This window comes from Lacerta agilis, chromosome 1 (genome assembly GCF_009819535.1).
Source record: "Lacerta agilis isolate rLacAgi1 chromosome 1, rLacAgi1.pri, whole genome shotgun sequence".
NCBI classification, from domain to species: Eukaryota; Metazoa; Chordata; class Lepidosauria; order Squamata; family Lacertidae; genus Lacerta; species Lacerta agilis.
The window spans coordinates 73,343,195-73,367,910 of record NC_046312.1 but is presented as its reverse complement, the minus strand read 5'-3'; the positions used below and the strand labels follow the sequence as shown (position 1 = coordinate 73,367,910).

The following is a 24,716-nucleotide window of genomic DNA, read 5'->3' as shown; positions in this document are numbered from 1 at the left end:
CTTCTCCTTTCTCTCTCTGGCATCCCTTCCTTTGGGTAAACCTGTTTCATTTGATAGTGAATATTTTATGCAGCACTGAGCATTTTCCAAACTGTGGTGTCCTAGTTTTTCTATCTCCAGCCCCAAAGCAATGTTTTACATTATGATGCTTTCTTGGGCAAGGGAGAATAGTCTGGAGTTCTGCAAAACTGCAAGAAACAGAAGCACCACCACTCTCTAGGGTTGGGCAGGGAGTCCTGTCTTATTCCTCCTCTTACTTCCATATTACTTGACAGAAAGAAAGCTGATGTTGTCCTACGAGTGACAGGCCTAAAATGGGCAACAGTGGTGTTTATTGGACCAAACTCCACATGTAAAATGTTCACAAAAACTTCCATTCCATATTGGATTTACTTTTTTACATTTACTGTATAGCCCACCGGTCATGTAACCCATGGTGGTTCTCAGACAGGCACTAGTACAGGGCACCAACCTGACCATAATGCATAACGATTCCCCCAGTTTGGCAATCACTACAAGTTTAGTGTGTTTGCCAGTATGCTTTAACCTAGAGAAGCTAGATTGGCTCCCTCCTTGTTATCCTTCCACTGGCAGGTTTCTTGCAGGCTTTTGGGGACTTACTGCTTTTAAGAAAAGGGTTCTTAATACTGTGCTGTACTGGTTTTTTATTATCATTGTCATCTGCATCTTAATAGATATGTTTTTCATTGTTTTAATTCCATAGATTGTTTTGACAATAAACTTTTACACATTTTTAGCTATGTGTGTTTAATCTGTATTTCTTTTAATTTTGTGAGCTGTCTTAAATCCCAGTTTGGGGAATAAGGTGAAATGATGGTGGTGGTGAGGATGATGATGATGATGATGATGATGATGATGTGATTTGCTCATACACTTCATGGTATATTTATTTGGTGCAAATGAAATGTTGTTATTTCTCTGTTTGACTCAGAGCTGGCCTTTGTCAAGGATTCCGTGTTCTTTCTCCACTCAGTTTCCATATACATTTCAATGTATTTCCACATTATTATTATTATTATTATTATTATTATTATTATTATTATTATTTTACCTTAATAACTATATCACTCTATTCTAGTGTTCTGCTTGTCACACTTACCAATAAGGGACCCCAGTGCAATGAAACAGAAAAAGATCAGATGTTTCCAACCAAGTATTTAATGTAGAATAAGTCTCCCCATGCTTTGACTATTGTTAATTCCTGACATTATCATCTATGGCCTTTTGATTCTCAGATTTACCCACCAGATCCTCATATTTTACCTCCTATTGCTACTGTCACCACACCACTGTTCTTGCTTCAATATCATAGTATCATAGGGTAGCTAATGAGCGAGTTGTGGGAGGAAAGCAAATAAAGGCTAGAGAAATGCTGTCCATAGGGGAGGGAGTGTAACAAATGTGGGGGGACAATGCAAGGGCCCCATTTAAGATCACCATTCACCACCTTCAAAAGCTGTTGTTAGAGAAGCTTTCTTAGCCCGTTTCACATGGAGGACTTCACTAGCTTCTCAACACATGTTTCAGAACATGGTCAGAACATGAAGTTTTCATCATGGATTGGACCAGTCATTTCCTTTGATAACAGTTTCCTAGACATAACTTGTGTTTTTCTTAGGGCATATCTTCATCAAGAACTTAGTTTGCAATCTAATGCATCTGAGAATAAGGCCCATTGAGACTTAACATCTGACTCAACATGCCTAGTATTGTGCTGTTAAGTGGGTTTTATTATAAAATCAAAATCCAGTCGCAAGGCACCTTTGGTGGAAACCATGACACTTAAAAGGATGCAAGAAGTGATCTATGGTTATAACGTAGCCCAGCCGTCTCCAACCTAGTGTCCCCCACATGTTTAGGACTGCAACTCTCAGCAGCCCTAGTGGGCATTGTATTCAGGCTAGCACTGATGGGAGTTTTAATCAAAAACATATGAAGGGCACCAGGTTGGGAAAGGCTGGTGAATCCATACAACTGAGTGAGATTTCATCTTCAACCTTGTGTTCATTAAAATCCAGTTTCTGATTCAGGAATAGGACTTTTTAGCTTTTTATGAAATAGTGGTATACAGTACAAATATTTTTCATAAGTAAATAATGTGCCCAGGGCAAACTTCCATGAAGGAGGACATGAGTTTCAGATAGGCGTGAAGTTCATAATTTCTCATTTGCAAAACGAAACACTGCCTGATCTCGCCCTGATTTAACAAATGAAGAAGAAGATTTTCCAACTTGTTTTCCACGTGTGATACTGTCTGGAAAAGCTTCCCTGGCTTATCCTTGACTTCTGTTTCCTTCTAGAGAGGCTTCAGTGTGTTCATCTGTATTAGCTATAGCAGCTTTGGGAATACACCCTTTCCCTTTATTTGTAGAACGAGCTTTTACAGTAACTGCAAAATAGCAGCATAGAAAAAGTGAGGCTTCAGCTTGTGCTTATTATGAATTATGAGTGCAGCTCTAAATCCTCTGCAGCATTTACATTACTGCCCTTTGGGGGGAAATGCAGCGGGGTGTGCACTGATCAGCAATCACGTAGCATAGATTGCAGGTAATGGCTTCTCTCTTCTAAAGGTCTTTTTGGGTATAGGTACACGAGCAGGAGAAAGGCCAGCAATGTCATTAACAATGGTTTTAGCATATGATTTTAAAGTCTTTCTCCTGGTGGAGCGAGGGGGCGGAGGAAAGTCCCTCTAAACTGCTGTTGCAATGGGAGGGGAAAGCTGTTGCAGTTCCCTAAGGAACATGCTTCACCTCCAAAACGTTACAAAACAGCAGTTCAGTGGAGGACACAGTAGCACTTAAGGAAACTGCGGCTGAAGCAAGGCAACCCATTTAATCCACTTACTGTGGTGCTCCCTGTTCTCCACTTGAAGAGGAAACGATGCATGCGTCAAGCAAAAGAAAGCCAGCATAATTCAGAGTCTTTTATGAACTAGGCAAAGCAAGTCAGCACAACTTCTTGTACTGCTACTGTACAAAGCTGCTACTTCTTGTACACTCTGGCTGGATCAAGACACATCAAAGAAGCTTTTCATTTAAATGAGTTGTAAACTTTGTATGAGAAATCAGGTTGGCAAAAACAGAACTCCACAGCGCCATCTGGTGTCACAGTGTTATAATGCATATAGGTAAAGGTCCAGTCACGGATGACTCTGGGGTTGTGGCGCTCATCTCGCTTTATTGGCTGAGGGAGTCGGCATACAGCTTCCAGGTCATGTGGCCAGTATGACTAAGCCACTTCTGGCGAACCACCGCAGCGCACGGAAACACCATTTACCTTCCCAATGGAGAGGTACCTATTTATCTACTTGCACTTTGATGTGCTTTCAAACTGCTACCGGTAGGTTGGTAGGAGCAGGTACCAAGCAACAGGAGCTCACCCCGTCGCGGGGATTCGAACCGCTGACCTTCTGATCGGCAAGCCCCAGGCTCTGTGGTTTAACCCACAGCGCCACTCGCGTCCCTTTATAATGTATATACAACACATATAAAGCATTTTTTCTTTGCCAATGTAGCCAAGTCCCCTGTCTGAGGCCACTATATTGCACTGAAGTCAATGGGATTTTAGTAGCCAAACTATGAAGACGATTTTTTTAGCCAAAAGCTTTATATCTCTTCTGTGTTTTCCCCTTTTGAGCTAGACTAGCCTTTTTATTTGGCATTTATCCTGATTTGCTTGCATAAAGCTTACACGGCAGTTAGACTATGCTCTGCTGAGCCTTCGTTCTGATTTTTTTTACAAGGTGGTTATATGACAATGAACACTAATTCTGCATTCATCTTGATTTGCAGGGTTCTTACGGATCTTCCCATTATACTTTGGTTCTTCCCATACTTTTCAGTGTATTTCCAAAGTGCAAGAAGTAGTTTTTAAAAAATGGATGTATTGTCCTTAAATCCACTTTAACTGTGCAAACCTATGGGTGGAATTCAAGATGAGGGGATTGTTCTGTCAGCACAAGCATTTCTGCTTGCCCAATGGCACAATCTCTCTCTCTCTCTCTCTCTCTCTCTCTCTCTCTCTCTCTCTCTCTCTCTCTCTCCCCCCCCCCCATGCATTGTTCTAGGGCTTCTTCTAACCTGTTCTTAAGGCCAAAAAGCAAGCAAAACAATGCCCCCTTTCTTGAAATGTTGCTGTTTGCTGGTGACTCAAATTTGACTCAATGCTTTTGGATAAAAACAATAATTATGGGGTCAAATTCCGTGTTACATAATTGCAAGCCTGTCATTTTTGACTTGGCATCCTTTGCGACAGAAGTCAGAAACCAGAGAACTAGTCTATGATCCCAAGAACTTGCAAGTCTCCAATGGGAGTGTTTTCTTTTTCCTTTGAGCAATAGACCCCCATGCGATATTGCAAACTCTATTTGAAATTCCCATATTGTTCAAGAAACACATTTCCAAAGTCCTGGTGGGCTTGTGGTGCTAATCATGATTGTAGACTCTGCATATAAATAAACTGAATAACTTCTAATTAAATGTGCAAATTTCCTGTTGCTCTTAGGCTCATAGGGTTTTACAGTGTGCCATTTCGTGAAAAGTTTGTTGGGCCCCAGAATATAGATTTTAGGTTACTCCCTGGTCATAAAATAAAATATTTGAAACATAAGTATCCACTTTTACTGTCTTAACTTTTCCACCACAATCTCAGCTTCTCTGTTTCTCATGATCACCTCCAGAGCCCAGGATACAGTGTATTACAGATTGTGCACCACCAGCAGCCTTGTCCCTCATTTAGGAATACAATGCATATTGATTCCTGGTGATGCTTTTAGTTTCCTGCTTGTCTGTGAGCATTAAAGTCAATTTCCAGTTTTAGTATTTACTGTCATGGCTCTTAAGATGCATGCCGGTAGATATGTGTTCAATGTAATTTGAGAATAGTTAGGGGTATGTCTATTTCTGTGTTAAGACATTTCTAATGTTTTCTAAATGTATCTCTTAGCTCTCAACATTCTCAGGCAACAAGTGACACATTTCTGTCTCCATGGACCTTAAGGTCCATGTTGGTGGAAAATAAATTGGGGCATGGTCTGTAGAAGCTGTATGATGACGACACCCTTATTTTATTATTATTATTATTATTATTATTAAAGATTTTCTTGATTTACAAATGTGTGTGCAATGTCTCTCTCATATTTTTTCCATGTAACATTTTTACAAATCAGATTTGGTTGTTGAGACATTAGGGAGGGAAGGGGGGATGGGTGAGGTGGGGTGACGATGTTTCTATTTTCCTTGATATATGTAGGGTTTGGTGTCAGCGTTGATTGTGTAGGTTCTCTGTTGTTCGCTTGTGTTTCTTTGGCGATGAGAGAGGTCGGGATTGGCGTATGGTGTGATTGTTCATTTGTGGTTGGCTGTGGTGATCTTTGGTTTCCTGTGTGAGTGGGGTGGGTGAGTGTTTTTGGTCAGGTTAGCCATATTGATTTGTATGCTGTCGGTAGATTTTTGTCATTGTCTTGTTGGGCTGTGTGTGTGATGAAGGGGAACCATACCGGGGTGAAGGTGTCTTCTTCTGTTTGTCCCTGTGTCAATTTCAGGTTACTGGTTAATTTTTCTGGTAGGGCTGTTTCCCATACTACTTGGTACCATTGGTCCATGTTTACTCCTGACAGGTCTTTCCAGTGTCTGGTTATGATGTTTCTGGCTGCTGAGAGTATATGGACTATGAGTTCTTTGTGTTATAAGTGGGCATTATTATCTTGAAAGATGTTTAGTAAGACCAATTTGGGGTGGTTTCTAACGCTTGGTTATTTTACATATTTCTCGTGTGGTTGTTGTCCAGAATGTTTGGATTTTGGGGCACTCCCACCACATGTAGAAGTATGTGCCTGTGGAGGTGTACCCTCTCCAGCATTTTGGTGAGGTTCCTGGGTGTATTAGCGCTAATTTTCTTGGCGTTAGATACCACCTGTAGGTTAGTTTTTGGGTGAGTTCTCTTCTTTTTGTTGATATGGATTTAAAGGGGGGTTTAGACCACATTCTGGTCCATTGGGTGGGGTTGATTTCGTATCTTCTGTCATCCTCCCATTGTTTTTTGATTGTGACTAGGGAGCTCTTGGAATTTTTGAGTAGTATTTTGTATATTGCGGATACCAACCCTCTGCCGTGTCCCTTTGTCATTAGGATGAGGTTTTCAAAGGTTATCGGGGTCTAGTTGCTGCTGATTTTACTGTTGGATTGTTCAAGAGGGCGTGTAATTGGTGTTGTGTTAACCAGGGCATTTGGGTGTCTTCTAATTTGTCCTGTATTTCTTGTGTTGGCAGAGGTTTGTTATTTTTATAAAAGTCTATTAGGCGATATAGGCCTTTGGATTGCCAGGTTTTGGTTTGGAGGTTTTGTGCTGCATGGTGGAATAGTGGATGGTAGGCCAGGGGAATTAGTGGGGATGGGGTTGGGGATAGTTTGCCTGTTTCTGCTTTCCATGCTTTGAACAAGGTTTGTTAAGTGTTGTGGGGATTTTTCTTAGTGTGTTTGGGAGGAGTGGGTATGCTGTGGTCCAGATATTTTCAATTGTGTCCCTTTCTAGGTGTATCCATTGTTTTGTCTCGTCTTCTAGTATATATGGGATTACCTATATGACGTATTTGGTTGGCACTGTAGTATGCCTCTATGTTGGGGATTCCCTATCCTCCTTGTGGGGTGAGGAGGTGTAGGTATTTGGTGCTTATTCTTGGTTTTTCGTATGAGAAGATAAAAGATTGTAGTTTTCTCTGCCATTCGCGGAGTTGGGTTGGGGGATGACGACACCCTTATTTATCTATTGCCTTATATAACAAGGATCTCAAGGCGACTTATGCTAATTTAACTAAAATACTAAATGCATTCAATAAAAATTCAGGTAAAAGTTTCCATATTAATTATCCAAAGATTAACATGTTCACACAATACAGTCCACCATTAAAATAAAACAACAAAGCTGTACAGTGGCAGGTAAGAAAACTTCAACAATGAAATGCCTGAGGATAAAGATTTGGCCTGGTACCAAAATATAGCACTGCTGGCTCCAGGTGAGCTTCACTGGGGAGAACATACCATAGAGGAGGAAGGACTACTGAAAAGATATTAACCTTATGGACTCTGATCAATAGGTGGAGTAGCTACATCTCTACTGGACCATAAAACTGGCCCAATATTGCCAAGTGGAGCCATTTTATCACAGCCCTGTAATACTTAATGGTTGCCCCGCAGCCCATCATCTCCTGGAATCAGAAAGAGTGAAAGCTTTCCTTTCCCACTTTTTTTTTTTTATAAAAAACCTACTAATTATGTTTCCACTAGCCCTATAGAGACCATCTAGGAAATGTGTTTGAGGTTTCCGTTAATAGTTTCTTGCTACAGGGGAAGAAAGCCAAATGTATTATTTGTGGGCATTTTTTCTTTCTTTCTCTTTTTAAGGAATATTGGTAAGCTTGGGCCAGAATACTTGTTACAGGGCATTCCTCTCATGGCTTTTTAATGCTTGGGGATGGCAGTCCTCCTTCCTTGTGATGCATGTTTACAGGTGCATTGATGAAAAAGAATACGTCGTGGGAAAAGAGGAGAACACAGCCACATGGGTCTTATATCATAAACCTATGAGGCCTGGGAATCAAAATTGGATGTAGCGCAGTGGTCTTCAGCTGCATTCCAGTGACTGATTTGTATTCCAGAACTTGCGTATCAGAGCCTCAGCCGAGCTCTTGTTCTTTAACCTTTGTCCTCCACAGGGCTTCCTTTCTGCTCCCTTATTATCAACTAGCCTGCCACAGTGACTCAGACTTACAGAGGAATATTGTGGGTGGCTGGATTCTTAACCCAAGCACTATGATTCTTCAGCTGCATATCTGTAGTGATGTTCTAGCAATTTACTAGCCTGGGACACCTTCGGAACGAGAACAAGTCCTTTTATGTCGCTGTCTAGTAGACAGCATACTAGTTACATAGGTAGTATCTACCATTAAGGAATATATAGGGATCCTCACATGCATCTCTTTGGAAACTCATCTTGTTATTATTTCCCCCTCCTCTTCTATCCCTGTGATTATTTCCTCCTCCACTTCATTCAGTGACACCAAATAAGGGAGTTCTCGATTTTAAAAGGAAATGTTGGGAGGAGAGGGAAGACTCTTTATATAGCCTCAAAGAGATGATACCCTTAGTTTCTAGGCGGTGGCAGCAGAAGCAGCTGGATCCCAAATGATTAATGAGCATATGCTCTGTGTGTGAGTGAAGATGTGCAAGCACAGAGCGCAACTAGCTATGGGGACCCTCCAGGGAGAGGTGGGCAGCTCTGGTAAGCCATGGCGGTGGGCGGCTTAGACAGAGCTGACTGCACAGAGGCAGCAGCTCTTAAGGATGCTGATGTCTTAATCATCACAGCTGCACTGGTGGCCCCTGTGTGAAGATATATTGTGCCCCCGCATTGCTCTGTTGAACAAAGGAGCTAAAATGCTCAGCTTCACGCCTTGGTGTTTAGTGGGTCTTGGAACCCAAAAGGACCGACTGTGCTAAAAGAAAATGCAGGGTGCCAGAGCAAGGAAAGTGGAAGTGGGGAAATGCTTCGGTCTTGGAAGAATAAGATTCCCTTTTAACCCATTGACAGCCACATTCCACTCTCGTGGCTTCGTTGCAACAAAACTTGTTGTGATAAGAACCTGAATTCCATTAAAAATGAAGAGATTTATGATTCTGTGCGTTCCAGTAGAAACAAATCCTTGGCTTAACTTACGTTTCACAGTAGGATTGGTTGAGAAATTGATTTCCCATCCTGTGTGAAATTATAAACCTTTGGGGAGCACATCTTATTTTCTTGCTGCAAAGAAACCAAAAAACAAAATGTGGCTTTGAGATTTCCTGTTGAAATGGTAAACGCCGGCTAGGGTTGCCTTCCTTCTCACCCCACCCCATCCCAGCAAGACTATCAGTTTCTTTAATGTTTGTGCAACAGGCAGAAATTTAGCCGATGATGTTTTCCCTGTTACTCCATCCTCATGCTGCGAAAAGTTTCTAAAAACTGCTACATTTCTGACTGATGCCCGTACCTGTTTGGGCAAAGAAGCCCGACAAGTGGGTTGTTGTTGGTTTGAATATAATACAAGGACTTTAAAGATTATTATTTTTTGTAATTTAGAAAGAACAAAAAAAATTAAAAATCACTTTGGATGTGGTTTGAAAATGGCGGCAGACGTGCTCTGCATTGGAATCATAATGATGAAAGAGAAACTGCCTCCCTCCATTCGGAGCCCTCAGGCAATCTATAACATATGTAAAGGATTGTGGCATATATGTACTTTGAAGACTATCTATGGCAGCTCGTTGCTCATGACAAACAAGTTCTTTCTTCCTTTTTGTACTTGTCTGCCCATAAGTAGAGTCTGACATTTAGACCCACATTGTAGAAGCTACTGCAAATTCTGCTTGTGATATTGAATCAGGCCATATTCTCCCATGGGGCAGGAAACCTGCATGGCCTGGGGAGGGGGAGGGGCCATCAGGATGGAGGCTAAAATGGTGACAAAAACTATATATTGTTGTGGGTGCTTTCATAGGTCGTAGACTGGAGGCCAGGCAAATTGGAGGAACAGAGTAGGCTCAGTTCCACAGAAGGAGAGAGAGAGGGATACTGGGATATCTACACTCAACATGGTCTCTGGAGCAGAGTGGAGGAGCCAATGTATCCACTGTTAGCACCATCCTAAGGATTACTTCTAAACTACCCAGTATGAGAGGCTTGGCTGTTGGCATTCCTCTCTCCTTGGGCTGATGGGATTTGTAGCTCAGCAACATCTGGAGGGCCCCATGTTTGCTGGCCGTGCTCTACAATCACTCCTATGGTTTTCTTCTTGGTACAGAATTAGGATGCAACCCTAAATACCCTTATGAGAGTAAGTCTTGTTGACTATGCTGTAAGACAAACAACAAAGCAGTAAAAGTGCAGGATGGAAGTTGGTGTGATTGGGGAAGCAAAGCAAATGTTATGAATGCTGCTATTTTGCACTTGACAGAAGTTGCTGCTGTGGCATTTGACAAACTGAAATAACATTAAAGAAGAAGTAAAAAAAAAAAAAAGATTGGGCAGAATGACTTTGGATGGAGAGTAGGTGTACCCTACTTGACCTCTGCACTCTGAGTGTACAGGTTCATTGCCACCTGTCACCATACTGCATGGTTTTGAACAGCAAGGAACAAGATTTGTAAATTGCTTGAAACAGGGAAACATATACGCCTTAAGAACTCCTTGTAGGCAAAACAAACAGTGGAGGGTGTGGACTGTTTGGGTAGCCCAACCTCTAGCAAACTTGAGTAATTCTGCAAGCAGGTGAAGGAGGGGCTCCAAGCTGGCTTCCCTCCACTTGGTAAAATGCAACCACAAAAGTGATACTACTAAAGAAGCCATTCTCTTACAGAAAGAGATGAGTTTGGGCAGGGCAAGGATGGTGTGTGCACGCGTGTGCATGTCAAGGATAATTCAGAAAGCCATAAACACCAGTGGCTAGAGGTCTGTTCTTTCTGTGGCTTCCCCTATACTTTCCTCCTAGAACTGGTATCTGCTTGATATTGATTGGCTGGCAAAATGTCACCAGTGTCCCCACTAATGAGAGGGATGTGTGGGTGGCAGTATGTGGGAGAAGCAGGAGAGGCTATATAGGCTAACCTGAAAACAAAATGATCCTTTCTGGCTGCTTTGATCACTCAGCTCCCTGCCAGGTAGTATCCTGGATGGCAATAGCACTGATGGGAAGATTTGCTGCTGCTGCTGTTCTGGCTGTCTCTACAAGGCAGGGGATGACGATGTTTTCACTGAGGGGGTCCAGGAAGTTTGTTGTCATTGCCTTTGTCACACAGTGAGCCTGAGGTGGTTCTGGGCTAAGCACAGACAGCTTTCTTTGCTGTCAAAACAGAGGCCGATTTTGTGATATAATTTTTGCCTTTCTTTCTGCCCGTGTATACGTGCTTGCTTTTCTTTGTGGTCTCATACTGTGCAGCCTGAGTTGCATACAATAACAGCCAGTGAAAGGTTTGAGCTGAAAATATAGCTATTTTTGCCATCCTCTCTACGGCTGCATGGGGATGTGTAAATCATGCAAAGGTCTTTGGGGTGGGGGCAGGGGGAAGAAGCTCTGTCATATAAAGGTTTGTGTGAGTGTATGTGAGTGCATATTAGCACATATTAATTCAATATTTGCTCAGCAACCCTGTGCACAGCTCAGGATGCTTGGGAGGGGAAGCTGTGTGTTCATGAGATGGCAAGGGATCTTGCTGCACTGACTTTCTCACAGGGCAGAAAGTGATTCTGGACACAATGGGGGAAAGAGGGCAACAAAGAACTCCAGCAGTGCTAGGCAGCAGAACAAAACGGCTGCTTTAAAACATCACAACATGTGAAAATTGGCCTATGGCATGCTCTGGAAATAGCCATGTATTTGCAGGCTGACATCAGAAATATCAGCAAGGCCTTCTTCTCTGTACAAGGCAAATCTTATACCTGTATGATGTATCACTACGGCAAAGTATAAGAAGGTAGTTTTGCTTTTGAAAGGGGATGGAAGTGTGGCCAAAACATAATCAGGCCTGTGGAATTCACTTGTCCTTCAGCTGTACATACTAGCCCACAATGAAGGCAACAATGATTGTGGGACCAGGTAGTGAGCATTACTGGAATCATCCTACACAGGTCTTTTCAAGGAACTCACTTCACCCAGCCTCTACATTTCCACTTTAGCACTTAGCCTGAAACCATGGATTTCCTCCTCTCTGTTCATAGGATGCATATCATGATTTTCTCTCTCTTTTATAAGTTCATTTTTTAAAACCACCAAAGTGCATCCATTTAGAATATGCCAAACACTCAAATCTCCTAAAAATTGTTTATCCCGTAAAAGCTTGCTGGAATATTAAAGTCTTTAACCTCTTTTTAAATATCTGCAGTGAAGAATTTGGTAGGCTTGCCTGGATGCTTTTAACCTATGTCAATAATGCTTATTGGGATGGGACAGGGACACAGTATTAGCATTTTTGGTACTCTAGGTCAGCCTTCCCTAACCTGATGCCTTCCATATGTTTTGGACCTCAGCTGTCATCACCCCTGACCATTGACCATGCTTGCTGCAGCTGTTGGGAACTGGAGTCCAACAACGTATGGAGGGCACCATTGCTGGGGGAAACTGAACTAGGTGACACACACCACTAAACAATGGAGCTCCTGGGCCTTTCCCCTCTTTTCCTGCACCTCAGCCTCTCCTCTCTTCCTGCTCAGCATTCTTTCACATACTGATTTCCAGTGAAGAACTGCGCAGCCACTTGCTGCTTCTGAGCCTCTCAACTTGTATACCTTGGGCACACTGTGAGCCATGCAGGGGTGCCAACTTGAAGTCCTGCCCCACATAATCAGTCACATGATGCAGCACACACACACACCATTTGAATGGCAATGGCCCAGAAAAGGTGTTATTCCTATGTACTGGTACCCTAGGTTCCCTTTCAGTACAGTGCGTGCAAGAGATGGTAAGTTGAATTGCCAAGGAGTCTGCAGGGTCTGAGCTCATGCACAACGTATTCCTCAAACACATTTGATTTAGGAGGGTTTCTTCCCCATCTCTCCCATATTACTCCACCTCCTGGTTTCAACATTTGTTTAAAAAGCTCATTGAGCTTGAACCCAAACATCGTTTCTGCTGCTGCAGCAGCTGAAGGCCAAGAAAAGAAACAGGATATGTTGCAGGTGTGGGTAACTCTGCCAGTTATAACCAAGTCTGTTGAAACCCCATTGGGGAAGAGGGGTAAAGCTAGGTCAGCATAGCTTCATCAATCACTGGAGTGCATTTGGCACAACTTCAGCCAAGGCCTTCCCTTCCCTCACATCCCCTGCTTTCATAGCAGACAGAGCGAGAAAAGTGCAGACTTGACTTTTTGATTGGTCATGTGCTGTCCTTTGGCTTTTCTCAGAGGCCCTGGATAATAGCGTGCGGTGGTTCTGTTTTCCTTGTACAATGTCACGGATCCTCTTGAGTGTTGTCGTTTTGTTTCAACAGCATATACTTATTTTTAATGGAAGGAGAATTGCCGTGGGGTGGGGGAGTCTGAATGTGGGTGCTTCTGTCAGTATCAGACTGAGGCATTTCAAACATAATATGTTCCTTTCTGTAGTGCTGAAAGGTTAGGAAGACAGACCAATACTCTTCCAAGCTCCCTCTTTGTTATAGGGATGCATAGGGGCAAACAAGGTGTGTGTGTGAGAGAGATGTTTAAAACTTTAATTGGATTTTTAAATATTTAACTCAGATTTTTGGAATTTATTTTTTATAATGAAAATATAACTCTCTCCTAAGTGTCTCCAGCAGTCATGCATATAGTGATGGAAACAGACTACCACCAGCATTAAATGACCTACTGGTTTCTTGTCTGCTAGTGGGCCATGTTCAAGGTTCCTGTATTGGTAAAAGCCCCAAATAACAAAATCTAGGATACTGAGATAATCTTGGGGGAGCACTATTAGTGGTCCCCCATGGACCAGAAGCACGACTCATGCATTCAGTGTTGTGAGCCCAACTCCACAGAATGTCCTCCATTTGCATTTTTCATATTTTTTCTGTAAGCCACTTGGAAACATTTGATGAAAAGTACCATATAAATATGGTGTTGTTTTTTTAAAAAAATGCTTAGGTCTGATGAGAGTTCCTGTTCCAGAGTGGTTTTGGTTAGGGTTGGTGAGGTAAGTTAAAGGAAGGTCAGTGTGGAAAGTTCCCCCAACATTACTGCCGTGGAAGGTATTGTATTGGAGACAGATCTGGGTTCCAGCTCCGGAGAGGCTAATTCTGCTGAGTGTTGTCACAGAGCTGTATGTCAGATGGTTGATTTGCCATGTACTATTGGACAGCTGATTATCCTACATGCTGAATTAATAAATCCATGTTGTCAGTTTTCATCACGGCTGCCTGCCTGCAGACCAGGCATTATTTAAAGAGACATGCACTGCAGATAGATGCCATACTTGAACATGTCGGCTCTCTGATTGGTGGCTAAAATGAAAATAGTTGAATGTAATGATGTATTAAGTAGTGATTCTGAGCTGGGGCAGCTGTGTAAGTAAGGCTAGAAATGCTAAACAAAAGCAGAATTTATTATAATTTGTTATAAAATTACATTTTCATGCAGAGGGGTTGTGCTGCTTCACTAGCAATTGAGCTTTGTTATCTTGAACTTCCCTTATTCCAATATATCACAAGCAAGCATCATAGACCCATAACATGTATGGAGGAAGTCTCCTACTTCAGATTGCGTTTTCCCTCCTATGCTTTTTCAGTTGATTAAGTGATTCCTCAAATGCATGTTGATAATCAACTCAAACATGGCTTGAATTGTTTGTAAATTCACATGATGTGACAAAGAGTCATCTAATGGTGGGTTGAGGGAGGAGGGATAAATGGCCTTTCCCTGGCATTTACAATACTCAGAGATAGTGCTTGGAATTCCAAGCAAAAACCTATTACAGTGGTGCCCCGCTAGATGAAAATAATTCGTTTTACAAGTGTCTTCATAGAGCGAATTTTTCGTCTAGCGAAGCGGCAATGCAGAGCGGAGGTTTCTGCGACGAATTTTTTTTTTCGTCTTGCGAGGCAGCCCCATTGACGTTTTCGTCTTGCGGGGCAGCCTTCCGCTAGCGAATGCCGTTCGTCTAGCGAGTTTTTCGTCTAGCGAGGCATTCGTCTAGCAGGGCACCACTGTAATTGTATTGGGGCACTCTGTTCTTTCTGAGTACCAGCTCAAGGACCTTGTGATTAAATCAGTTGCTGTGCAAGTTGGCCATGAACTGGAGTAGGAGGGTGTGGGAACTAAAATTTGTACAGTATCTCAGTGCTTGGGCTGATGCTGGCAATTTCAAATTTACTTTTGCACTCCCTGGCCTGAGTGACTGGAAATGTTACCCAGATTCCCCCACCCCTTCCTATTGCCTCTGTGAAGAGGACAGCCTTTCAGCTTTCTACTAAAAGGAAGGGCCTGCTGGGAGTGAATGTGAAACAGTCGGACAGAATAAGGTAACACTCGCTTCTGTTGCTATCCATTTACAGAGCAAACATTTTCAGTTCCATCTTTTCTCAACTAACTCAGTCACCAAAAAGTGAGGAAATTGAATGTAAAAGAAATGTGGAGGCACATGGCACTTGCCTCTTACAAACATAGGATGGGCTCTGCAGATTGTGTTGCGAGTTAGGATACTGGAAGTGCTGTTTTCTCACTGACATCCATGCATGTGAATTGAGCTTAAAGCAAAGAGAAGCCAGTTCTCCTAGAGGAAAAGGGCTAGAGGTGAGGACATAAGTGAAGATTTTGCATTGTTCCTGCTAAGGGAAATGTTGCCTTTGTGTCAGTCTCTTTCATTAGCAGAGTCAGTGAAGCATCTTACTAGCTAATCAACTCCCTGCTTAGACCCTAAAAACCTCTAATTGGCATCTGCAAGGTCATAAAGCAAGTGATATGCCTTTGTGTCCACTTTGAAATCATTTCTGACCCCTCTCTCTGGCCATATGCTTTTGCCATGACCTGGACAAAGCCCCCTGCAGAAAAGGGGGACAAAAAACGAATCTAGAATCCTCTCTTGGGGGCTGGGATTTGTGTGGCAGATGGATGTGTCTTTTTAACATTATGCAAATGTCACTCCATGATTCCAGTTTACTGCAGGCTCCCGGAGCCTCTCTCCAGCCTAGCAGTTTGAGGCTTGTCTTGCTCTCTGATAATTGTATCTGCATTAAAGCAGTCAGCCCTGCAGGGCTCCACTCTCATCCTTCCTGGCTTGGAGCCAGAAAGCAATATGTGGGTTTCCTGGTGAAAGGAGCCATAAAAGTGGTACCAATTGTTGGCAAAGGTGAGGGAAAGAATGGACAGTTTTATCCTGTACTTAAGATCTGTTTGGTTTTATTTCAGAGGCTTCATACTGATTGTGTGATTACATGGATTTCCACTGTGTTCTCCTAACCAATCCAGTGATAGAATTACTACAGTCCCTGTCTACCCTATAACATCCACTGGTGTTTCCCTGGAAATGTGAAATCCTGTTCTTAGGCAGACATTCGCTGCTGCGGAGATAATTTTGGAAACATGGCTACACTTTAAGCTTTTGATAGAACTACTACACAAGGTCTCTGCAATGTTTCTATAGAATGGGGAAAGAGTTAACAATGGCATTGTATCAATTTCCACAGCAGTCTGGATAGGGATCTTGTCATTATCCCTTGGCTTTCAGTATTTAATTCAGCTACCTGGGAAAACAATGATAAATACAGACAGACATTTCATTTGAGAGAGCAAAGACAAAGGCAGGTGAAATTTATTATCCTCATGTTGTTCTTGCAATTTTAGTGGAGTCTGATTTCCCCTGTTTCCAGGTAGTACAATCCAGAGTTGATAGCTGTTACAATTTTACCAAATATCTCATGTCACCAATGGGGGATGTAAGTCATACAGAAATCATTGAGTTGTTGAAGGTCACAAAGAAAGCAGAGGCCAATTCAGGAATGGAAGCACTGTCTGAGTGTTCTGATATAATCACTAGACATGCTGGTTTGGAAGTGTTTTTAGGGCCTATGTTATGTAAGACAGAAATTATTTTCACTCATGAAAAATAGACTTTTATTAAAATCAGTCCCTAATGTATCTATCAAACACTGACAGGCAACTTCCTGCTTGTAGCTTATGTTAGATTTGGCTCAGCAAACAAGTCACGCTAGAGTCAAGAAAATCCAAAATTGTTTGAATTCCACCCCCCCCCCAAAAAACCAACCCAGCTTCAGAAGTTCCCCCTCCCCTCCCCCCTCAAAACAACAACAACATCCCCAGTGCTACCTTTTGCCCTTTAAACAAAACTTGCCTGCCAAGGGCAGAACTTAAGGTGCTCCAGCCACATGATGATGCATGGAGGGAGATCAGATCTGCCACTGCTATTTTCATTGCAGTAGCTTCTGAGAAGACTAAATTTCCCAAAAGCCACTAATGCCTTTGTCCTGACACACTACCAATGCCTCTGGAGAGAGACATTATTTTATTATTTCCGTCTTCCCACAGCTGGAACGACATTGCTACTGCCCTAGCTGTTAAAGGTAAGGGAAGTGGAGGATTATATGACTAAGCAGGAATTCTTTTGTGTCTTAGATTTTAATCTGAGCTGTAGAAGAATTGGAACCTCATAATGCTATTATTTCTCTGAGGTGAGAAATATGAACTTCTGAAGCTCCTATCCAGGCCTAAGCACTGCAAGCTTCTTTGACATCTCTACAGTAAAAGATGGTTTTCAGCACTCCATCCCATTTAGGTGTGGCCAGGAAAGAAGCTCAGTGCTTTGCAGACTGGGGTTGGCTTTATTCTTAAGGGCTCTTTGAGTATCACTTGAGTTTCATTGGACAAGTAAGTGGGCTGCAAAGTGATACAGCACAGAGGGGGGGGGGGAACATGCTTGCCATTCCAGACTCCAAACTTGCTATGGAAGTGGGTATGGGGAGATTAGCTCCCACTTGAGAGGTGTCCTTGATTTACTTTCTCCCATTCAGCAAACAGCCTGCTGCACCTCTGGGCAGATAATGTTGTGGTTTGGGCAAATATACTCACTGCCCCAGTACTGAGTGGCAAAGTCAGCAGTGAGAGGCAGACCAATGCCTCTATTTCCCCTTTGGAAGGGAGCTTCGGGATTATGGGGAGGAGTAATATTTCTGTGGAACACCCATCAGATGCCAAGGAAATAAACAGCTATCTGACTTTTAGAAGACATTTGAAGGAAGCCCTGTTTAGGGAAGTTTTTAATATTTGATGTTTTATTCTGTTTTTAATCTGTTGGGAGCCACCCAGAGTGGCTGGGGAAACCCAGCCGGGTGGGCAGGTTATAAATATATTATTATTATTATTATTATTATTATTATTATTATTATTTGCAGACTTGGTAATCAAATGCCCTGATGACTTACCAAATCAGCACTCAGATCTCTCTTGGTGCCATAGAGAACCATCATCTGGGCCTCTGGAGAAGCAATCACTTTGCCATGGATTTAGTGTTCATCACCTTCCTGTAGATTTTGTGTGCACCACTTAACCAGCAAAAGCTAATACAAATTACCTCTGCATGGGCAGACACCTTTTAATGACTCATGTTGCAGTTTCCTTCAATTCTCTGTTGGAGATGCTATTACTCAATGAACTCTTTTAAGTTCTGTCATGGTACATTCAACTGCAATCAGTGCTCATGATAAAGTTTTCCTACTACCTTCTTCCCATGAGCAAACTGTTGATCAGACACTTTTTTTCTTGGTTCTTATTTACTTCTCACTACATAAAATATTATTCAAACATAATCCAGAATTCTATAAAGTGCCAGGAAAAAACATAGATATTTCTGCAGAATAACTGAGCATTTATTGAGTTTGCTCTGACCATTATAGTATTACTTACACCATCCTGCATTAAACCATCAGAATTGTACACTATAGATGCATGTTCCTTTGTAGATTTTATTTGTAATGATCACTGCTTTGTTTTTAATATGAAAGTTTCTAGCCCTTGTTATTAAATTGTGGAAGCATGGGATAAGTGTAGCTTGAAAATTCAACTGAGAGTCTTGCGACAACTTAAAGGCTGACAATCTATTTATAGCCTAGGTTTTTGTGGAGTCCACTTTGTACAGTTTTTTTTTTAAAAAAACTTTAAGGTGCCACAAGATCCTTAGTCTGTTTTCAGGGGGAAGGGGAGGCAAGACAGGTAACTCTCTAAAAAGAGGATGACTTGCTAATGACTGAAAATTTAAAAATTTAGTGTAACTTACTGTAATTAAAAATATGTAGATCCTAGCAGTGGATTGTTTGTCGCAGAAGGTGAATATTTGCTCTCTTACCTCTCCTCCCCCACTTAGTGTTGAAAGTGAATCAGAGAAAAACTATAGCTGAGGCCTTTGTCTGAGCAACATAAGCCATAAGTCTCTGTTTTTATGTGCCTGTTCATCTTAAGCTTTTGGACAGTAACTAAGAAGTGCCCTGAGAGAGCCCTAGCATCACATCTCTCACTTTGGTTGGACATGTTGCCACAGCCATCAACAGCAGGGGTTTTTCAAAGGCGATGTGCTGCAGGCCTTTCTGGAACAAAAAAAAAAAGGGGGGGGGGAGAAAATTATTGGTATGAACATAACACGTGTCAGGATCCAGTATCAGAAGTGCTCCAAGTCTTCTCCACAATGCATAAGATGAGAGCTTGCCTTGCTGCTGGGGAGATGACCTGATGTGTTGTTATTGTTGTTTTGAAATGTTGAATGTTTTATGTTCCAGTGCTGGAAAGAGGAAATGCACATCTTCCAGAGAACTATTTGCACACACAAGCACACACACACACACACAGCCAGAAAAACATTGGATATATCTGATTTTCATCTCCATAGATTTAATGGGTAGATTTGGGGAAGTTGTTGTCAGCTTCTGTTTTAGGAATAGGAAATTACAGAAATCTATGTGACAGCATAGTTTGGCCAAAATGCGAGAGGCAGTGAAGGATAGGCGTGCCTGGCGTGCTCTGGTCCATGGGGTCACGAAGAGTCGGACACGACTGAACGACTGAACAACAACAACAATGTGACAGCATTGTGGTGTGGCTGAATAAGATATAAACTTTAAACCTATTATAGGACCCAGGGTAGCCTAGATCCAAAAAATGGTACAGTACACGTGGTGATCTCTGTTGCTGCCCTGCAGCCAAAGTAACATCCTAACCATGGCAAGTGGAATGGGGAAATCTATACTGGGGTCTAGAGCCAGGCAAGCATCGTACCAGCTTTCCTGCTTTTCTAATTTTGGCCATTAGGAAAGTGTGCCAGAGCCTCTTTGACTCTTTCCAGACCCATGCCAATTGCCCATCCACAGGAAGTTATGACACAACATGCCAGGATGCAGCAGCTGTAATAGTACCACCAGTAGCAGCTTCTGAACTGAGTTCAGAGTAGATTCCTTCTGGAGTTGTATCATTCTGCTTCTTGAGAGCCAAGTGCTCAGTCCCTCTAGATTTCCCTTTCAATTCATTGGGCCATGTAATTAGGGCATTAATAGTTTGTTATTACATAAGTGTACCTGCCAATCTGTTGTTCATGGCCTGTAAATTCACCCATAGTGACACTTAGTGAAACAAAATAAAACAGGTATTTGCTAATTTCATGTGTGCAATTAATTAAGGCTTCTGGTTCAGCAGAGGAGATTAGCAAATCTGCCTCCATTTTTCCTCTATTCTGAATGTAAGAAGGTATCAAAAGAGTTCTAGCATGATACAGTTGGGTTTTACTCAGAATTTGCACATCAGACTTTGAAGCTTTGGATACCATATGAAAGAAATGTCAGTATTATTAAATGAATGGAGGCTGTTTAAGAGTAAATGAGCTCACTCCTCATCCATAAATCTTCAGAAATGTGGGATTGGATTCAATGTAGCAGTAAGGAGATTGTCCAATTTCTTCTCCTCCTGTGCACTGAGGTTCTCCCAATGCTCTAGAGCAGATTTGGGGAGGGCATGGCAGGCACATGGTGAGAGGAGAGAGGGGAAACTCTGGGAGAGATAGAGTTTTACTTTAGGATTTCTGAATACCACTTTTATCTTATTTAAGGGGGGGGGAGTAGTTATCTTCATAAGCTTGAGAAGGTTGCTGTAGGCTTGTATTTTTTATTATTTAATGTTGCTGTTGGTTTCTCTGCATCTATGTGCATGTAAGTGCCCACTAAGGATAGCACTTCATGTGCGTGATGTGAGAACACTAACCATGAAAGCTTTTGCCACAATAAATTTGTAGTTTTTAAGGTGTCACAAGACTCTTTGTTGTTTTCGCTGTAATAGATTACATGGCAACCCCCTAGAAATAATATGTTTATGTAAACTTTGCATATCTGAGAAGCAGACCTGGCTTCAGATTTTTTTTTGGGGGGAGGCAGGTGAGCTTACCTGGCAGCAGCACCGTAACGGGCTAGAGAAAACGACTCCCCGACTCATTTCAGGACTGTTGCTGAGTAAGTTCATGAGAACTTGGAGCATCCCCCAGATTCTCCCTTGAGCTTGTGAGTGGTGTTATAAGCACTGTAATGGGCCAGGGACATGAACACGCACACCCTTGGCTCATGGTCTCAGAGAGAAGCTTGCTCACTCACAAACATGACAGGGAGACTGGTGGATGGAGGGCCACAGCCAGCAGAAAGGGGAAGTAGTAGTGGGCACTGGAGGAGCAACCAAGGTGTCAGCCATGGTAGGCCCTCCTGGGATGCCTGCACACAATCAAATGCCCCAGCAAGGTGTGTCCTAGTGCTGTGGAAGTTAATAACAATATTGTTGTTAATAATGTGTTTCTTCATTATTACTAAGCACACATTATTATTTCTATGCCCTGCCATTTCCTGAATTTTTACTTTGTTTTCTGCGTGGTTACTACACCGGGGGAAATCAGTGGTACTTAAGGGATTGCAGTGGGTAATGACTGAAGACACACAGTAGTACAGATTCTTAATGTAGTCTTAAGACACAGATTCTAACAATTCCTTGTTTTTTGCTTTTCTCTTTCAGGTGGAGCGGGAAATAGCCATCCTGAAGTTGATAGAACACCCGCACGTTTTAAAGCTGCACGATGTTTATGAAAATAAAAAATATTTGTAGGTATTATTCATTTGCCAAGGGGATGGGATGGGTGTGTGGGAAATGCATTAAGTATCTGTTAACATGGGATGTAGCCCACTAAATGGCTGTACACAACAGGTGCACAAACCACAACAATTTCATTTTATGCTTTCCCAAGAAGGTTTTTAACAGTGCCTAAGCAGAGGTGTAAGAAACGCGGGTCGCACTGTGGGCTAAACCACAGAGCCTAGGGCTTGCTGATCAGAAGGTCGGCGGTTCGAATTCCCACAACGGGGTGAGTTCCCATTGCTCAATCCCAGCTCCTGCCCACCTAGCAGTTCAAAAGCACATCAAAGTGCAAGTAGATAAATAGGTATCGCTCCATCAGGAAGGTAAACGGCATTTCCATGCACTGCTCTGGTTCGCCAGAAGCGGCTTAGTCATGCAGGCCACATGACCCAGAAGCTGTACACCGGCTCCCTCTGCCAATAAAGCGAGATGAGCGCTGCAACCCCAGAGTCGTCCGCAACTGGACCTAATGGTCAGGGGGGGTCCCTTTACGTAGAGGTGTAGAATCCTTTAAGTAGAGGTGTAGAACTGGTATTTGTTATACAATGTGGTTCTGGACCCTTTCTCCAGCATGTTTTTTTTAGCATAAAAGTGATATAAATCCAGCAGGTATTCCTGTAAAAGCAATTGTGTATATGAGATAATGATTATCAATGCCAAAGTTGCTTACTGATTTGCGGGGACATCACTGGCAATATATATCAGTAGAGGAAGCTTGGTGGTACCAGGGATGATGGTAGCAGTGCCTGATTTACGTATAAGCTAAACAAGCTATAGCTTAGGGCTCCACTCTCTTGAGGGCCCCCCAAAATATACTTCTTCTTAATTGTATTTCACCATTAATATACTTCTTCTTAATTGTATTTCAGTTCAACAAGTACTTTGATAAAATACATTTTTTATTATGTGCAAATGGCCTATTAGGTCCATCATAAATTACCATATAGCATATATTCAACACAAAAAGTGACAATTTGTTGTTGACAAAGGACAGCTGGACATATAAAGGGCCCCATAACCTTCAGTAGCTTAGGCCCTCATCAAACCTAAATTTGGCCCTGGATGGTAGCACAGAGTAGGGGCAAGCCATACCTCAGTAGCAGACCACCTGCTTTGTATGCAGAAAGCTCTAGGTTCTGGGAATTGTCTCCTATTTGAAACTCTGAAGGACTGCTGTCTGTTGACAATGCTGAGGTACAGTAGATGGGCCAATTATCTGACTCATTAAGTACCTGTTAACATATTCATTCATTATTATCAAACCAGGGGTAGATAACCTTTCTGCTCACATTTCCTCATTTCAGGGGTGGGCAGGGACAGAATCAAAGATAGATGGAGCCACAAAGGTGTTCCATATTAACTAAGATGGAATCAAAATATTTTTTTTTAAATGTCCAGTATATATCTGAAGAAGTGTGCATGCACACGAAAGCTTATGCCAAGAACAAACTTAGTTGGTCTCCTACCTGAATATGGAATCAAAAGTTTGCCCTTCTTCAATTTTTATTTTGGCTGCCTCATATTAGATTTAGATTAGGGGAAATAAGCTTCCTTAGGTTTGATGGGGTTACTCTGCAATGAGCATACAGAGGTTTTTTCTTTTCTTTTAGTACAACAGATCAATATACATAGCTGCTCTTCTGGAAAGCAAGTGGAAATTATTCTTTTCGGACTTTAGTGTGCTGTACACATACTATGGCTATATCAATAGATGTTCCTCTGTGTGTATGTATCCTTCCAATTTGTTCTCAGACTGGTGGCTTAAGAATGGTTTTTTCCTGAAGCCATATAACAAGAAAATTGTTTTTATTTATTTATTTAAAAAGCAATGTTTTTTTTTTTATCAAATAAAATACTGCCCCTTCCGATTGTTCTAAAACTACATACAGAGCCATAACTCAGTGGACCGTATTAGGCTCCTGTGTTGCGTAAAGAGTGGAGAGGGAGCAATTGTAAAAGCCAGGAAAAAAATAAGAGGAAGCGAACAGGAAGGAAGGAACTTTGAGAGGATGGATGTACAGGGCTTCAATAGGTGTTGGGAGGGGCATAAAATGAGGTCAGGAGCTATGTGCAGCCCTGAAACCACAAATTGCCCATCGGTTATCTAAAGCACAATTTAGATGATTACCAGAACCCAAGGGTGTAGCAAGGTAAATTGATACCCGGGGCAAAGAATTTTTTGTCAACCCCCCCCCCCGAGGCGTATGAAGGTCAGGTGGTACCCGGTGCGAAAAATTTCTTGTCACCCCCCCCATTGATTCCCCCCCCCTGCAAAAATGGTTTCACGTTATTTCATATTTTCTTACAAAGGAATAATAACAAGTAATAATAATAAAAAACTTTTATTTATATCCCGCCCTCCCTGGCCAAAGTCAGGCTCAGGGTGGCTGACATCAGATACATAACATTGGTACAAAATCAAACAATGATTAAATTACCTCCTAAAAACATCTCAAAATCAAATTAAAGTCTAATTAGATGGCTTTCCACAGGGTTAGGGTTGGGAACAGTAAGTGCTCCACTGAACTGAAATTTCAGCCTTCACGACATAGGAAAACAGCCAAGTAAACAGCTATTTTGGTGGAGGAGGGTCAAGATATTAACCGATATGCATGAAATTTCATATATAGCTATATAATCCATAGTATAGTAAGAAAAGACCTTCGGAGCAGACATTTTTTTTTTTAAAAAAGTTTTTTTTATGAACCGTCCTAGTAGAGCAGTAATTGTTCCTTGATAATTTGTCACCCCTTCATTATGGAACATGGGGCGGAACACCCCCTACGCCCCCCCTTGCTACACCCCTGCCAGAACAAAACCAGTGTGTGACTTTTCAAGGCCACTCATTGAGTCTGCCTGCACTAGACTTTGAACTTGGGTTGCCCAACATCAAGTCTAGCAGATCTTGCAACCAATCAGTGTAATAAAGCACTTTGTCATTAAAATCTTTTTGAATTTGAATTCGATTATGTCTCTCTTGTTGAAGTGCATTTAAAATCCCATAGTCAGTTGAGATACTGAAGGTTTTTG

At 42.1% G+C, this 24,716-nt stretch overlaps 1 protein-coding gene across 15 annotated transcripts in view; it reads left to right on the top strand.

Annotated features, from left to right (window-relative positions):
• The window catches only part of BRSK2 (BR serine/threonine kinase 2), a 395,220-nt gene that overhangs the window by 243,611 nt on the left and 126,893 nt on the right, over nucleotides 1-24,716 (top strand). For all 15 annotated transcript variants that reach the window (XM_033155249.1, XM_033155259.1, XM_033155232.1 and 12 more), the window contains exon 3: nucleotides 21,567-21,652. In XM_033155249.1, the coding sequence (XP_033011140.1) occupies nucleotides 21,567-21,652 (86 nt within the window). The remainder of the gene's footprint in view (nucleotides 1-21,566; nucleotides 21,653-24,716) is intronic.